The 15621-nt window shown below is 65.1% G+C and overlaps 1 protein-coding gene across 1 annotated transcript in view; it reads left to right on the top strand.

Annotated features, from left to right (window-relative positions):
* ARAP1 (ArfGAP with RhoGAP domain, ankyrin repeat and PH domain 1) overlaps positions 1 to 15621 on the top strand; it is a 58380-nt gene that overhangs the window by 20062 nt on the left and 22697 nt on the right. Inside the window, 11 exon segments of the mRNA XM_054223039.1 lie at positions 2087 to 2227; positions 4572 to 4641; positions 6503 to 6623; positions 6739 to 6947; positions 7316 to 7422; positions 9104 to 9245; positions 9247 to 9304; positions 9415 to 9500; positions 11046 to 11115; positions 11118 to 11227; positions 12960 to 13134. Coding sequence (XP_054079014.1) covers positions 2087 to 2227; positions 4572 to 4641; positions 6503 to 6623; positions 6739 to 6947; positions 7316 to 7422; positions 9104 to 9245; positions 9247 to 9304; positions 9415 to 9500; positions 11046 to 11115; positions 11118 to 11227; positions 12960 to 13134 — 1289 coding nt within the window.

The raw sequence follows: 15621 nt of genomic DNA, 5'->3' as shown, positions 1-15621 counted from the left end.
CACAGGGAGGGGACACGTGTGTGCACAGGGAGGGGACACACGTGTGTGTGTGTGCACAGGGAGGGGACACGCATGTGTGTGTGCGCACACAGGGAAGGGACACGTGTGCATGTGTGTGCACAGGGAGGGGACATGTGTGTGCAAAGGGAGGGGACACGTGTGTGTGTGCACAGGGAGGGGACACGCGTGTGCATGTGCACAGGGAGGGGACATGTGTGCGTGCGTGTGCAGAGGGAGGGGACGTGTGTGTGTGTGTGCACAGGGAGGGGACACACGTGTGTGTGTGTGCAAAGGGAGGGGACACGCGTGTGCAAAGGGAGGGGACACACGTGTGCATGTGCACAGGGAGGGGACACGTGTGTGTGTGCACAGGGAGGGGACATGTGTGTGCGTGTGCACAGGGAGGGGACACGTGTGTGCAAAGGGGGACACACACGTGTGTGTGTGCACAGGGAGGGGACATGTGTGTGCAAAGGGAGGGGACACGTGTGTGCGTGCACAGGGAAGGGACACATGTGTGCGTGTGCACAGGGAGGGGACACACGCGTGTGTGCGTGCACAGGGAGGGGGACACGTGTGTGCACAGGGAGGGGACACATGTGCATGTGTGCACACAGGGAGGGGACACGCGTGTGCACACGTGGGCAGGAGCGAGGTGGGCAAGGTTGTGTGTGGGAACCGGTGCAGCCGCACGTGGGCAGGGGGTATCTGTGTGCACACGCGTGTGTGCAGGGCTGGGGGTGCGTGTGCACGTGGGTGTGCACACGTGTGCATAGATGGGGACGTGTGTGCAGGGGCATGTGTGTGCATGGCTGGGGACGCGTGTGCAAGGGTGTGTGTGTGCACGCATGTGCGCAGACGGGGATGCGCGGGCATGTGTGTGTGCATGGCTGGGGATGCGTGTGCAAGGGTGCGCACGTGTGCGTGGCTGGGGGTGCGTGTGCATGCGTGTGGGCGCACGTGTGCATAGATGGGGACGTGTGTGCAGGGTGTGCGTGTGCGGCTGGGCTTGCGTGTGCAGGGTGCATGTGCATGCATGCGCGCATGGTTGGGGATGCACGTTCAGGGGTGTGTGCACACGTGTGCGTGGCTGGGGATGCGTTTGCAGAGGCGTGTGTGCACGCACGTGTGCCTGGCTGTGGAGCCATGTGCAGGGGTGTGTGTGCACACGTGTGCATGGCTGGGGATGCGTGTGCCGCGGTGTGTGCATGCACACATGTGCATGGATGGGGATGCATGTGTGTGGCTGGGGATGCGTGTGCAGGGTGTGTGTGCACACGCGTGTGCATGGCTGGGGATGTGTGTGCAGGGTGTGTGTTCACACGTGTGTGCACGGCTGGGGATACGTGTGCAGGGGTGTGTGTGCACATGTGTGCAGAGCAAGGGAAGCGTGTGCAGGGCGTGTGTGCACACGCATGTGCCCGGCTGGGGTTGCGTGTGCAGGGGTGTGTTGACGTGTGTGCACAGCTGGGGAGGCAGGGGTGTGTGCGCACACACGTGTGCGCGGCTGGGGATGCGTGTGCATGCGTGTTTGCACCTGTGTGCATGGCTGGGGATGCGTGTGCAGGTGTGTGTGTGCACACGCGTGTGCTTTGGTGGGGATGCGTGTGCAGGGTGTGTGTGCACATGCGTGTGCGCGGCAGGGGATGCGTGTGCACTGGTGTGTGTCACGCGTGCGTGCCCGTACTCACGTGTGATGCGTGTGCGTGACCCCGCACGCCCCGAGAGCTGCTCTGCCCCTCGGTGGTTCCGGGTGTGTGTGTGTGTGTGTGTGTGTGGGTGTGTGTGGGGGTGTGTGTGTGTGTCCCCGGGAGGGTCCTTGTCCCCCTTCCCAGGGCTGCCACTGGGTCCCTGCCGTTCCCTGCGCCGGGGGACAGACCGGGACCCCCCCACGGGGACTGTCACCGTTGTTGTCCCCTCTCGCTGGCGGTGCCCGCGCCCGGGGGAAGGACACGGGGAGGCTGCAGCGGGCTGGGGGGGGGCGGGGAGGGGCGGGGGGGGGGGAGCTCTGCCCGCCCGGCCACCAGCTCCCCCGCCTTGGGGACCGCCAGCTCTTACCCCTCCTCCCCCGGCTCTGTGTCCCCAGCGGTGGCAGCGGCTGGAGTGACAGGGACCCCAGCCCGCGTCCCCCCGCGCCCCCCGGCTCCGGCAGCATGGAGGGCCCCGCCGCCGCCCCCCCCTCGCCCCCCATCAAAGAGGGGTGGCTGGACAAGAACCCGCCGCAGGGGTGAGTGAGGGGACGGGGCAGTGGGGGGGGGGGACACACGGGGACACGGACGCCCACCGCTGCCTCGCGCGTGTCCCCGGAGCTGGGGGGGGGGGACACGACGCTCCCTGCTTCTCCCCCCAAGGGTTCTTGCCCACGGGGGGGGTTGTTTGCCTGCGAAAAGGGGATGGCTTTGAGTAACGCCTAATTTGGGTTAAACCCCCCCATTTTTGGTGAAAACGCCTTTTTCGGAGCGGGTGCTGCTGGGGGCGAGAAGGGATTGGCTTTGGGTAACGCCTACTTTGGGTTAAAACCCCCCACTTTTGGTGAAAAAGCCTTTTTCGGAGCGGGTGCTGCTGGGGGTGAAAGGGGATGACTTTGGGTAACGCCTAATTTGGGTTAAAACCCCCCATTTTTGGTGAAAATGCCTTCCTCAGGCTATGGGGGCTACTGGGTGCGTGTCCCTGTGCTGGAGGGCGAGCGAGCCCTGGTAGCCCGCGGAACCCAGGTAGCCCACATAGCCCAGGGAGCCCAACTAGCCCAGGTAGCCCAGGGGGCCCAGCTAGCCAAATGAGCCCAACAAGCCTAACGAGCTCAGGTAGCCCAAAGAGCCCGGGGAGGTCAGTGAGCCCAGCGTGCACAGGGAGCCCAGGTAGCCCAATGAGCCTAGAGAGCCCAGCTAGCCAAGCAAGCCCAACAAGCCCAGAGAGGTCAGGTAGCCCAGTGAGCCCAGGTAGCCCAATGAGCCCAGTGAACCCAGGGAGCCCAGCTAGTCAAGTGAGCCCAGTGAGCTCAGGTAGCCCAGCGATCCCGTGGAGGCCAGTGATCCCAGTGTGCACAGGTAGCCCAACGAGCCCAGCAAGCCCAGGTAGCCCAGCGAGCTCAGGGAACCCAGGGAGCTCAGTGAGTCCAGGGAGCCCAGCTAGCCAAGTGAGCCCAACAAGCCCAGAGAGCTCAGGTAGCCCAGCTAGCCAAGCGAGCCCAGGGAACCTGGGGAGCTCAGGTAGCCCAATGAGCCCAGCAAGACCAAGGAGCCCAGCTAGCCAAGTGAGCCCAACAAGCCCAGCAAGCTCAGGTAGCCCAGTGATCCCAGGTAGTCCAATGAGCCCAGGGAACCTAGGGAGCTCAGGTAGCCCAATGAGCCCAGGGAGACCAATGAGTCTAGGAAGCCCAACTAGCCCAGGGAGGCCAGTGAGACCAGTGTGCACAGGGAGCCCAGGGAGCCCAGGGACCTCGCTTGCCCCCATCCCGGCACAGAACCTGCTCAAAGAGCCCTTTTGCCAGCTGGGAGGCAAAAATCAAGCCGGAGCCTTGGAGGGATGTTTGGGGCAAGCTGCAGCTGGGCTGTGGGCAAGCTGCAGCCCGGCGAGGAGGAGGAAGAGGAGGAGGAGGAGAAGGAGGAGGAGGAAGCTCCGGCTGCAGCTCCGGAGCCTGGGGAAGGCGATGGCAGGAAAACCCCTGAGCCCTCAGCAGCTAAAAGCAGCCGGGGCAGGGCTGGGGGCCTGGGGGGGTGGGGGTCTGTGCCCCCCAGGGGACAGGGACAGGAGTGGGACATCCCCCCCCCCCCCCCCCAAAACCGCGACAGAGCCGAGTGCTTTTCATCCCGGCTGCGGTCGCCGGTTCCGCAGAGGCCGAGCGTGACGTGCGGCGAGGGATGGCGAAACCCTTCCTGGGCAAACCAACCCTTGAGCAACGCGGAGCTGTGGGGCCGGGGGGGGCACCGGGGGGGCCGGGGAGGGGGGGGGGGGTCAGGGGCTGCATCCCAGGGCTTGCCCCAGCTTGGCTTCCCCTGCAGCCCCGACGCCGGGGTGGATGGTCTGCGGAGTTTGATGCTCGGTGGGGTGAAGGGGTCCCCCCGTGGGCTCTGCTCCAGCCTTGGGACCCCCCCACATCCCCCCCCCACCCCATCCCCATCCCATCGCTCCCGCCTCTGTCACACAGGAGCCCGGGGTGCCACCAGCCCCCACCTCCCCGGCACGGGTCCCCCTACGTTCAACCCTCGTCAGGTCCTGAGCAATAATTGCAAATCGGGATTCTGGGCGGGGGGGGGGGGGGGTGCGTGTTGGGGGGGGTTTTAGGGGCAGCCCCCCCGCTCCCTTTTCCCAGCTCCACGTTTTTAATTGGAGGGAAGCACAAAGTCCCCATCGTCGTCCCCCCGGGATCGATGGCGAGGTGGCCTCCGGGCTTTTGGCAACTGGGGCGTGAAGGCAGGAGCCGCGTCCCCGTGTCTCACCCCTCCACCAAGTTCAAGGGCGCACGTGCCGTGGGGCGAGCGGGGCGGGGGCTGCCCCAGCCCCGGGGGGGGGTGTTTGGGGGTCCCACCAGCTCCTGTCCCCTCCACTGGGTCCCTGCGGTCCCTTCCCAGGTCCTACATCTACCAGAGGCGCTGGGTGAAGCTGGACGCCGACTACCTCCGCTATTTTGACAGTGAAAAGGTGAGTCCGGAGGGGGGACGTGGGGGCTCAGGGTGAGAAACGCCCCCCCCCCGGCCCCCACAAAGGGGCCAGGTCCCTCTGGGCATCCCGGCTGTGCCAAGGGGCAGCATCCCTCGTGGGTGCTGGGGTGATGCCGGCACCGGGATGGGATACTTGGAGCCTCCTGGACACCGATGCTCTCCGCATCACCATCCCGAGGCAGTACCGTCCTGTCTTGGATTATTCTGGACACAGATGCTCTCGGCATCGTGATCCTGGGGCGGTACCCATCCCGTCTTGGATTATTCTGGACACAGATGCTCTCGGCATCGTGATCCTGGGGCGGTACCCATCCCGTCTTGGATTATTCTGGACACAGATGCTCTTGGCATCGTGATCCGGGGGCGGCACCATCCCATCTTGGAGCCTCCCAGGCATGGATGCTCTCGGCATCGCGATCCCGGGGTGGTACCCACCCTGTCTTGGAGATTCTGGACACGGATGCTCTTGGCATCACGATCCTGGGACGGTACCCCTCCTGTCTTGGAGATTCCGGACACGGATGCTCTTGGCATCACGATCCCAGGGTGGTACCATCCCATCTCGGAGCCTCCCGGACATGGATGCTCTTGGCATCACCATCCCGGGGTGGTACCAATCCCATCTCAGATTATTCTGGGCACAGATGCTGTCGGCATCGTGATCGTGGGGCGGTACCATCCCGTCTCAGAGCCTTTAGGACACGGATGCTCTTGGCATTGCGATCCCAGGATGGTATCCAGCCTGTCTTGGAGCCTTTGGGACACAGGTGCTCTTGGCATCGTGATCCTGGGGCGGTACCATCCCATCTCAGAGCCTGTGGGACACAGATTCTCTTGGCATCATGATCCCAGGGTGGTACCTATCCTGTCTCGGGACTTCCTAGACACGGATGTTCTCAGCATCGCGATCCCGGGGCAGCACTGTCCTGTCTCTCTGGAGTATTCTGGACATGGATGTTCTGGGCATTGCGATCCCGGGGTGGTACCATCCTGCTTTGGAGCCTTCAGGACGTGGATGTTCTTGGCATCGTGATCCCAGGGCGGTACCCACCCTGTCTTGGAGATTCTGGACACGGATGCTCTCGACATCACGATCCCAGGGTGGTACCATCCCATCTCGGGGCTTCCTGGGCACGGATGCCCTCAGCATTGCAATCCCAGGGTGGTACCCATCCTGTCTCAGGGCTTCCCGGACATGGATGCTCTGGGCATTGTGATCCCGGGGTGGTACCATCCCGTCTCGGAGCGTTTGGGACATGGATGCTCTCAGCATTGTGATCCCAGGGTGGTACCCATCCCATCTTGAAGCTTCCTGGACACAGATGCTTTTGGCATTGTGATCTTGGGGTGGTACTGTCCCATCTCGAAGCTTCCTGGATATGGATGCTCTTGGCATCGTGATCCCGGGATGGTACCATCCCATCTCAGAGCCTCACAGACACGGATGCTCTTGGCATCGCAATCCCAGAGTGGTATGCATCCTGTCTCGGAGTGTTTGGCACATGGATGCTCTCAGCATTGTGATCCCAGGGTGGTACCCATCCCATCTTGAAGCTTCCTGGACACAGATGCTTTTGGCATTGTGATCCTGGGGCAGTACTGTCCCATCTCGGAGCTTCCTGGATATGGATGCTCTTAGCATCGTGATCCTGGGATGGTACCCGTCCTGTCTCAGAGCCTTTGGGTACCCATCCTGTCTCGGAGCATTTGGGATACGGATGCTCTGGGCATCGCCATCCCAGCGTGATACCCATCCCATCTTGGAGATTCCAGACACGGATGCTCTCGCGATCCCGGGGCGAGCGCTGTGTCTCAGTCCATCTTCCCCTCCCCCCGCCCAGGACGCTTACTCCAAGCGGTTCATCCCCGTCTCCTCCATCTCCCGTGTGGCCAGCGTCGGGGACCAGAAATTTGAGGTCGTCACCAACAACCGCAACTTCGTGTTCCGGGCCGAGAGCGACGGTGAGACGGGGTGGGGGGGGATCCCCTCTCCGAGGTGTCCCCAGCTGCTCCGCATCCCCCCCTTCCTCTGCCCAGGGGCTGATCCTGACCTGTGTGTGTGTCCCTGTCCCCGCAGGGGACCGTAACGAGTGGATGCGGACCCTGCAGCAGATGGCGGAGGAGCGGAAGGGCAGAGCTCCGGAAGGGACGTCCATGTCCCCAACCGCCACCGACGGCGCCCCCGACCCGGCCGACAAGAGCGGCTTCCTGGAGCTGCGGGGCTTCAAGCACAAGCTCTTCGTGGCGGTGGCCGGGGACAAAGTGTTCCTCTACAAGAACGCGGAGGTGGGTGGCTGTGTGGGGGGGTGGGAAATGTGGCACCCGGCGGGGACCCCGGTGACATTTGGAGGGGGATCCCCTTCCCTTCGCATCCGCTGCCGGAGCGGAGCAGAGCGGCGAGACAGGACACCCGAGGGGCTGCCACCCCCCCGAAATGGGGACAGCTGGGACGCCACGGGGGTGACCCCCAGCTGCAGCCCCCCCTCCCCGTCACCTCCACGCCTTGGGGTGCCCCGGGAGTGTTGCACCCACTGCAGTCCCCCCTGGGGCTGGGAGCTGGGGGGGACCTGTGGCACTGGTGTGGTGTGTGTCAGCGGTGTTGGCAGTGCCACCACGTGTCCCGTGTCCGTCCCCCCCCCCCCCCCCCCCCCCAGGACTATCGGCTGGGGATCGGCATCACCTACATCGAGATGAACGTGGGCAACGTCAAGGAAGTGGATCGCCGGGGCTTCGACCTCACCACGCCGTACAGGACCTTCAGGTGAGCCGGCGGGGGGGAATGGCCCCACACACCCATACGGGCTGGGGCTGACCTGCTGGCAAGTCCTGGTGGGCAACAAGTTGCCCATGAGCCAGCCATGTGCCCTGGTGGCCAAGAAGGCCAATGGTCTCCTGGGGGGCATCAAGAAGAGCGTGGCCAGCAGGTGGAGGAAGGTCATCCTCCCCCTCTGCTCTGCCCTGGGGAGGCCACAGCTGGAGCACTGGGTCCAGTTCTGGGCTCCCCAGTTCCAGAAGGACAAGGAACTGCTGGAGAGAGTCCAGCGGAGGCTGCGGAGATGCGGAGGGGCTGGAGCATCTCTGTGCTGAGGAAAGGCTGAGAGCCCTGGGGCTGTTCAGCCTGGAGAAGAGCAGACCGAGAGGGGATCTCATCAATGCTCAGCAAGAGCTAAAGGGCGGGGGGCAAGAGGATGGGGCCAGACTCTTCTCAGTGGTGCCGGGGGACGGGACAAGGGGCAACGGGCACAAACCGGAATGAAGAAAATAAAGAAAAGTTCATTTTGAGGGTGGCAGAGCCCTGGCACAGGCTGCCCAGAGAGGTGTGGAGTCTCCTGCTCTGGAGATATCCCAAACCCATCTCCAGCCTGCTCTGGGTGACCCTGCTCTGGTGGGACTGGGTCTGAAGGTCCCTTCCAACTCGGTAGCTCCATGAGGGAGGGGAAGAGCCGCCATCCCATCCCATCCCATCCCATCCCATCCTATCCCATCCCACCCCACCCCACCCCACCCCATCATCCCCATCCCACCCCATCCCATCCCTCACCATCCCTCCCCCGCCGGCAGCTTCTTGGCCGACTCGGAGCAGGAGAAGGAGTGGGTGGAAGCCTACTCCCATCCCATTCCATCCCCATCCCATCATCCCCATCCCACCTCACCCCATCCCATCCCTATCCCCATCCCACCCCATCCCCATCCCATCGCATCTCATCTCATGCCATGCCATGCCATCCCCATGCCATCCCCATCCCCATCCCCATCCCCATCCCATTCCATCCCATCCCATCCCCATCCCATCCCCACACCCTTCCCCATTTCCATCCCCATCCCTGTCTCATCCCCATTCCACCCTATCTCCATCCCATCCCACCCCACCCCATCCCATCGCATCATCCCCATCGCCATCCCATCCCATCCCATCCCATCCCATCCCATCCCATCATCCCCATTGCCATCCCATCCCCATCCTCATCCCTATCCCATCCCCATCCCACCCCATCCCATCCCTCACCGTCCCTCCCCCGCCAGCAGCTTCTCAGCCGACTCGGAGCAGGAGAAGGACGAGTGGGTGGAAGCCCACTCCCATCCCATTCCATCCCCATCCCACCCCATCCCATCCCCATCCCACCCCATCCCCATGCCATGCCATCCCATCTCATGCCATGCCATGCCATGCCATCCTCTTCCCATCCCCATCCCCAACCCCATCCCATCCCATCCCATCCCCATCCTCATCCCCATCCCATCCCCATCGCATTCCATCATCCCCATCCCCATCCCCATCCCATCCAATCCACATCCCCATCTCCATCCCATCCCCATCTCTATCCCCATCCCCATCCCATCCCCTCCCATTGCACCCCGTCCCCGTCTCCATCCCCATCTCCATGTCCATGTCCATCCCATCCCATCCCACCCCTCACCCCCCGTCCATTCCCTACCGGCAGCTTCTTGGCCGACTCGGAGCCGGAGAAGGCGGAGTGGGTGGAGGCCATGCAACAGGCCATCGCCGCCGCTCTCTCCAACTGGGAGGTGGCCGAGCGCATCTGGGCGGTGGAGCCCAACCGCTTCTGCGCCGACTGCGGCTCCCCCCCAGCCCGACTGGGCCTCCATCAACCTCTGCCTCGTCATCTGCAAGCGATGCGCAGGTACCCGCGTCCCGGGTGAGACGGATTCGGGATGCGGGATGGGGCCGTGCGTCCCCTGTCCTTGGCCTTGGGGACCCCGGCGGGTCCCTAAGGGCTCGTCTCGCCATCAGGGGAGCACCGAGGCTTGGGCCCCGGCATCACCAAAGTCCGGAGCCTGAAGATGGACAGGAAGGTGTGGACGGAGGAGCTCATCGAGGTATCGGCACAGAACAGCCCCAAAAGCCTTGGGTTTTTTTTGGCGGGGGGAGGGGGGGGAGGTGACACCCCCGTCCCCTCCCCATGGCGGATCTCCCCATGGTGGACCCACCGGCTGTGGGACGGGGACCGCAGGAGCGCGGCAGGGTGTTGCCAGCCTTGGGGTGACGCTGGGGGGTCACTTGGTGTGGGAGGGGACCCCCGGCAGCCCCCTGTCCCCGTGGTCTGTGGATGGCTGGCACCCACCTGGGCACGACGGCGAGGGCAAGTGGCACTTGTGTGACCGCCCCACAGACTGACGGCGTCTGCGTGTCTGTGGGCGATGGCTGCAGAGCTGTGGGGCTGCAGAGCCGTGGGACTGCAGAGCCATGGGGCTGGTGTGGGGCGATGGCTGCAGAGCCAGGGGGCCAGTGTGGGGCTACAGAGCTATGGGCTGGCGTGGGGTGATGGCTGCAGAGCCAGGGGGGTGATGTGGGGCTGCAGAGCCGTGGAGCTGGTGTGGGAGATGGCTGCAGAGCTATGGGGGCTGGCGTTGGGGCGATGGCTGTAGAGCTGTGGGGCTCGTGTGGGGCTGCAGAGCTGTGGGGCTGGTGTGGGGCGATGGCTGCAGAGCCATGGGGCTGCAGAGACATGGAGCTGGCATGTGGGGGGATGGCTGCAGAGCTATGGGGCCGGTGTGGGGCTGCAGGGCTGTGGGGCCGGTGTGGGGCTGCGGAGCTATGGGGCTGGCGTGGGGAGTTGAGGCAGAGCTGTGGGACTGCTGTGGGGTTGCAGAGCCATGGGGCTGCTGTGGGCGATGGCTGCAGAGCCGTGGGGCTGGCGTGGTGCCGCAGGCCCTTCCTGCCCCCCCGCACGCCTTTTCCCCGCCGCCCCCCTGAGACCCCCCATTCCTGCCCTGCCTGCCCCCCCCCCCACTTCACCCCCCCTCCCCACCTCCAGCAGCGCCCGCTCCCCCGGAGCCCTCAACGCTTCCAGCTGCTGCTCCCGACCATTCCCCACCCCCGCACCCCCACCCCAGCCCCACTGCGCCCCTCCCACCCCAAAGAATCCGGGGGTCCTGCCAGAGCCCCACCCATGGGCTCACTTGGCGGGGGGGGGACGGGACGTGGGGGCTCCCTGAGAGGGGGCTGAGCATCGCAGCAGGATGGCGAGGGGCCACGGACACACACACACACACCCCCCCCCCCCCCGCCGCCGCCCCGGCTCCACGCCTGCAGCTGGCTGCTGCTTTCCAGATGTGCTTGATATTTTTCCAGATGTGCTTGATATTTTTCCAGATGTGTTTTTTTTTTTTCCGTGGGCTGGGCGGGGAGCAGCCCTGCGTGCACCCCACCCCGGGCAACAACACCCCCACCCCCCACCCCGCTGCAGCCCTGGGCCACCAGCGGTGGCTTTGGGCTGTGAACGTCCCCTTGCCCTGCTCACCCTCCCCCCCCAAAAAAAAACCTAGAACCCCCCCATTCCATCCCCACCCACCCCCCCCCCCCCCCCAGCACCCCCACACCGGTCTCTCATTGTCTCCACCCCCCCCCCCCCCCCCCCCCAGCTCTTTTGCCAGTTGGGCAACGCCGTGGGCAACCGGTTCTGGGCAGCCAACGTGCCCCCCAGCGAGGCCATCGGCCCAGCAGCAGCAGCGGCGACCGGCGGCGCTTCCTCCTGGCCAAGTACCGGGAGGGCAAGTACCGGCGCTACCACCCGCTCTTCGGCAACCAGCAGGAGCTGGACAGGGTCAGTGGCACCCCTTCCCTGCCTGCACCCCCTGCCTGCACCCCTGCCTGCACCCATGCATCCCTGCCCGCACCTCTGCATCCCTGCCTGCACCCCTGGATCCCTGCCTGCACCCCTGCCTGCACCCATGCATCCCTGCTTGCACCCCTGCCTGCATCCATGCATCCCTGCCTGCATCCCTGCCTGCATTTCTGCCTGCACCATGTATCCCCACCTGCACCTCTGCCTGCATCCCTGCCTGCACCCCTGGATCCCTGCCTGCACCCCTGCCTGCACCCATGCATCCCTGCCTGCACCCCTGGATCCCTGCCTGCACCCCTGCCTGCACCCATGCATCCCTGCCTGCAGCCCTGCCTGCACCCATGCATCCCTGCCTGCACCCCTGGATCCCTGCCTGCACCCCTGCCTGCACCCATGCATCCCTGCCTGCACCCCTGCCTGCACCCATGCGTCCCTGCTTGCACCCCTGCCTGCATCCATGCATCCCTGCCTGCATCCCTGCCTGCATTTCTGCCTGCACCATGTATCCCCACCTGCACCTCTGCCTGCATCCCTGCCTGCACCCCTGCATCCCTGCCTGCACCCGTGCCTGTATCCATGCATCCCCTGCCTGCATCCCTGCCTGCACCCGTGGATCCCTGCTCTCCTGTCCGCACCCCTGCCTGCATCCCTGCCTGTATCATGCATCCCTGCCTGCACCCCTGCCTGCACCCGGCAACCCCACCTGCACCCCTGCCTGCATCCATGCATCCATGTATCCCTGCCTGCATCCCTGCCTGTATCATGCGTCCCTGCCTGCACCCCTGTGTGCACCATGCATCCCCACCTGCACCCCTGCCTGCACCCCTGCCTGCACCCCTGCCTGCAGCCATGCACCCCTGCCTGCAGCCAAGCACCCCTGCATCACTCTCTGCATCCCTGCCTGCACCCCTGCCTGCACTATGCATGCCTGTCTGCACCCCTGCATCCCTGCCTGCACCCCTGCCTGCACCCATGCACCCCTGCCTGCATCCCTGCCTGCATCATGTATCCCTGCCCGCACCCTGCTGGTGACATCCCTGGGATGGGACACAAGTGGCTTCGTTCCCAGGCTGGAGACCCCAATCCCAGGCAGGACCCCCCCTTCCCACATCCAACCCCCTCCGCCCCCCCTAGAATTCCTCTCTCCATGACAATGGGGTGTCGGGGGGGGGGGGGGCGGGGCGGGGAGCACCCCAGGGTGGCCAGCACCCATTCCCGATGCTGGCCGCGGGCAGGCGGGAATGCCAGCGTTCGGCATTCCCAACTCCCCCATGGCTCCGGTGGCCACCCGGACCACCCCCCCCTCCCCGGCTCCCCACGGCGTGACCCCCCCCGAAGGCGGCCGCCTTCGGGGGGGGCACGCCGTGGGGAGCCGGGGAGGGGGGGTGGTCCGGGTGGCCAGTGGAATTCGCATGTGGGCTTGTTTGTTTTCCTGCTCCGAAGCTGGCCCGCCCCGGATGACTTCACCCCGGGCGCTCCTTCAGGAACGGGAATTCGCCGCCCAGTTCCCAACTTTTTTTTTTTTTATTTTTCTTATTTTTTTTTTTATTTTTTTTTTTTTCTGTCTGGCTTCTCCCCGTATTCCAAGTTTTTTCTTTCGGCCGGCTGGAGAACGGAGGCGGAAGGGTGGCGGGGGTTGGGGGGGGGGGGGAAAGGATTTGATCCTCGGGAGCCTTCGGCCTCGCTCATCGCCGCCGTCGTCTTCCTTCAGGCTCTGTGCGTGGCCGTCACCACCGGTGACCTGGCGGAGACCCAAGCCCTGCTTTTCTGTGGGGCGGGGGCGTCCTGCCCCACCGGCGACCCCCAGTGCCCCACGCCGCTGGCCCTGGCCCGCAGGAGCGGGCAGAGGCTGCAGATGGAATTCCTGCTCCAAAACAAAACCTCAGGTAAGGGCTGAACCCCTCCCACCCCCCCCCTCGAACCCCCCCCACCCCTCGAAGGGCTCAAACCGCCCCCCCACCAGCATCTCCCGGGGGTCCCGGGGCGGGGGGGGGGCACAGGGATGTTTGGAGCCGGTCCCAGTTCCGTATCGTGCCCCACCAGCTTCTTGGTAGGGGGGGTCCCTGGTTGCCGGGCTCAGTGCCCCCCCCCACCCCCCCCCCCCACCCCAGGAGAAGGGTTTTGGGTGCCCCCTCCCAGGAGCAGGGTTTTGGGGACCCCCCCCTCAAGAGTTCAAACCCCCCAACCGGCATCTCCTGGGGGGGACGACAGGGGTGTTTGGAGCTGGTCCCAGTTCCACGTCGTGCCCCACCGGCTTCTTGGCAGGGGGGTCCCTGGTTGCTGGGCTCTGCGCCCCCCCCAGGAGAAGGGTTTTGGGGACCCCCCCCCGAGGGCTCAAACACCCCCCCCCCCTCCAGCATTTCCTGGGGGTCCTGGCGGGGGGGACACAGGGGTGTTTGGAGCTGGTCCCAGCAGCTTCTTGGCAGGGGGGTCCCTGGTTGCCAGGCTCATACCCCCCCCCCAGGAGCAGGGTTTTGGGGACCCCCCCTGGAGGGCTCAGAGCCCCCACCAGCACCTCTTGGGGGTCCCGGGGGGGGGCACAGGGATGTTTGGAGCTGGTCCCAGTTCCACATCGTGCCCCACCGGCTTCTTGGCAGGGGGGTCCCTGGTTGCTGGGCTCTGTACCCCCCCCCCTCCCAGGAGAAGGGTTTTGGGGACCCCCCCCCCCCCCACGTCCAGGGGGTCCCCAGGCGGACAGGGGTCCAGCCTCCCCCCGCCGGGGATGCAGGCGGGTGCTCGCGGGGAGGGATGGAACTGCCTCTCCCGCCCCCCCTAAACGCGCCCCCCCCCGCCCCCCCCAAAGCCCCTCTCGGGGTGGGCTCCCAGGGAACCGATCCCATCCGTGCCCCCGCCCCGGGAAGCCGCCCCCTCCCTCCCCCCCCCCGCCTCCCCCCCGGCGGGAGCTGGATTTGGCCCCAAATCGGGGCCGGCGCGGCCGTTCCAGACGCGGCAGCAGAAAAAAAGGGGGGGGGTCTGCGGCGGGGGGGGGGGGCGGCGGGGGAGAGGCCCTGGTGAACCTGTGGCGACCTAACCCTGAGCCCGCCCCCCCGCCGGGGGCGGCGCCGGGGGGGACCAGGATGGCGGGGGCGGAGCGGGCCGGAGCCGGGGGGGGGCTTTAGGGGGGTCCCCGCGCCCCGACTCTGCTGGGACCAGGAGGGAAGGGCGGGATGCGGGGGGGGGGGGGGGGCACGGCCGTGGGATGCGGGGTGTGGGATGAGGGATGGGGGATGTGGGTTATGGGATGCGGGATGGGGGCTGAGTGATGCGGGATGAGGGATGTGGGATGGGGGATGCGGGAAGTGGGATGCAGGATGGGGCATGAGGGATGCGGGATGCGGGATATGGGATATGGGATGCAGGTCGCGAGATGTGGGATGTGGGATGAGGGATGCAGGATTTGGTGTGTAGGATGCAGGATGCGGGATGTGGGATATGGGATATGGGATGCAAGATGGATGTGGGATGTGGGATGAAGGATGCGGGATGGAGGATGCGGGATTCGTGATGCAGGACGCAGGATGCGGGATGCAGGATGTAGGATGGGAGATGGGGGATGAGTGATGCGGGATGGGGGATGAGGGATGCACAATGTGGGATGAGGGATGTGGGATGTGCAATGCAGAATGTGGGATGCGGGATGCACAATGCAGGATGGGATGCATGGGATGCGGGATGCACAATGCAGAATGTGGGATGCGGGATTCGTGATGCAGGATGCGGGAGGCGGGATGCAGGATGTGAGATGTGTGATGCGGGATGCAGGATTTGGGATGGAGCATACAGGATGCAGGATGCGGGATGTGGGATGCAGGATGGGGGATGTGGGATGAAGGATGCGGGATGCAGGATGCGGGATTCGTGATGCAGGACACGGGATGCAGGATGCAGGATGCGGGATGTAGGATGGGAGATGGGGGATGAGTGATGCGGGATGGGGGATGAGGGATGCACAATGTGGGATGTGGGATGCGGGATGCACAATGCGGGATGCACAATTCAGGATGCACAATGCAGAATGTGGGATGCGGGATTCAGGATGCAGGACACGGGATGTGGGAGGCAGGATGCAGGATGTCAGATGTGTGATGCGGGATGCAGGATTCGGGATGGAGCATACAGGATGCAGGATGCGGGATGTGGGATGCAGGATGGGGGATGTGGAATGAAGGATGAAGGATGCGGGATGCAGGATGCGGGATTCGTGATGCAGGACACAGGATGCAGGATGCGGGATGCGGGATGTAGGATGGGAGATAGGGGATGAGTGATGCGGGATGGGGGATGAGGGATGCACAATGCGGGATGTGGGATGCGGGATGCACAATGCAGGATGCACAATGCAGAATGTGGGATGCAGGATTCATGATGCAGGA

The sequence above is a fragment of the Rissa tridactyla genome, chromosome 1 (assembly GCF_028500815.1).
Source record: "Rissa tridactyla isolate bRisTri1 chromosome 1, bRisTri1.patW.cur.20221130, whole genome shotgun sequence".
Taxonomy (NCBI): Eukaryota; Metazoa; Chordata; class Aves; order Charadriiformes; family Laridae; genus Rissa; species Rissa tridactyla.
Note: the sequence above shows the minus strand (reverse complement) of the source record. Positions and strands in the feature narration are given on the sequence as shown.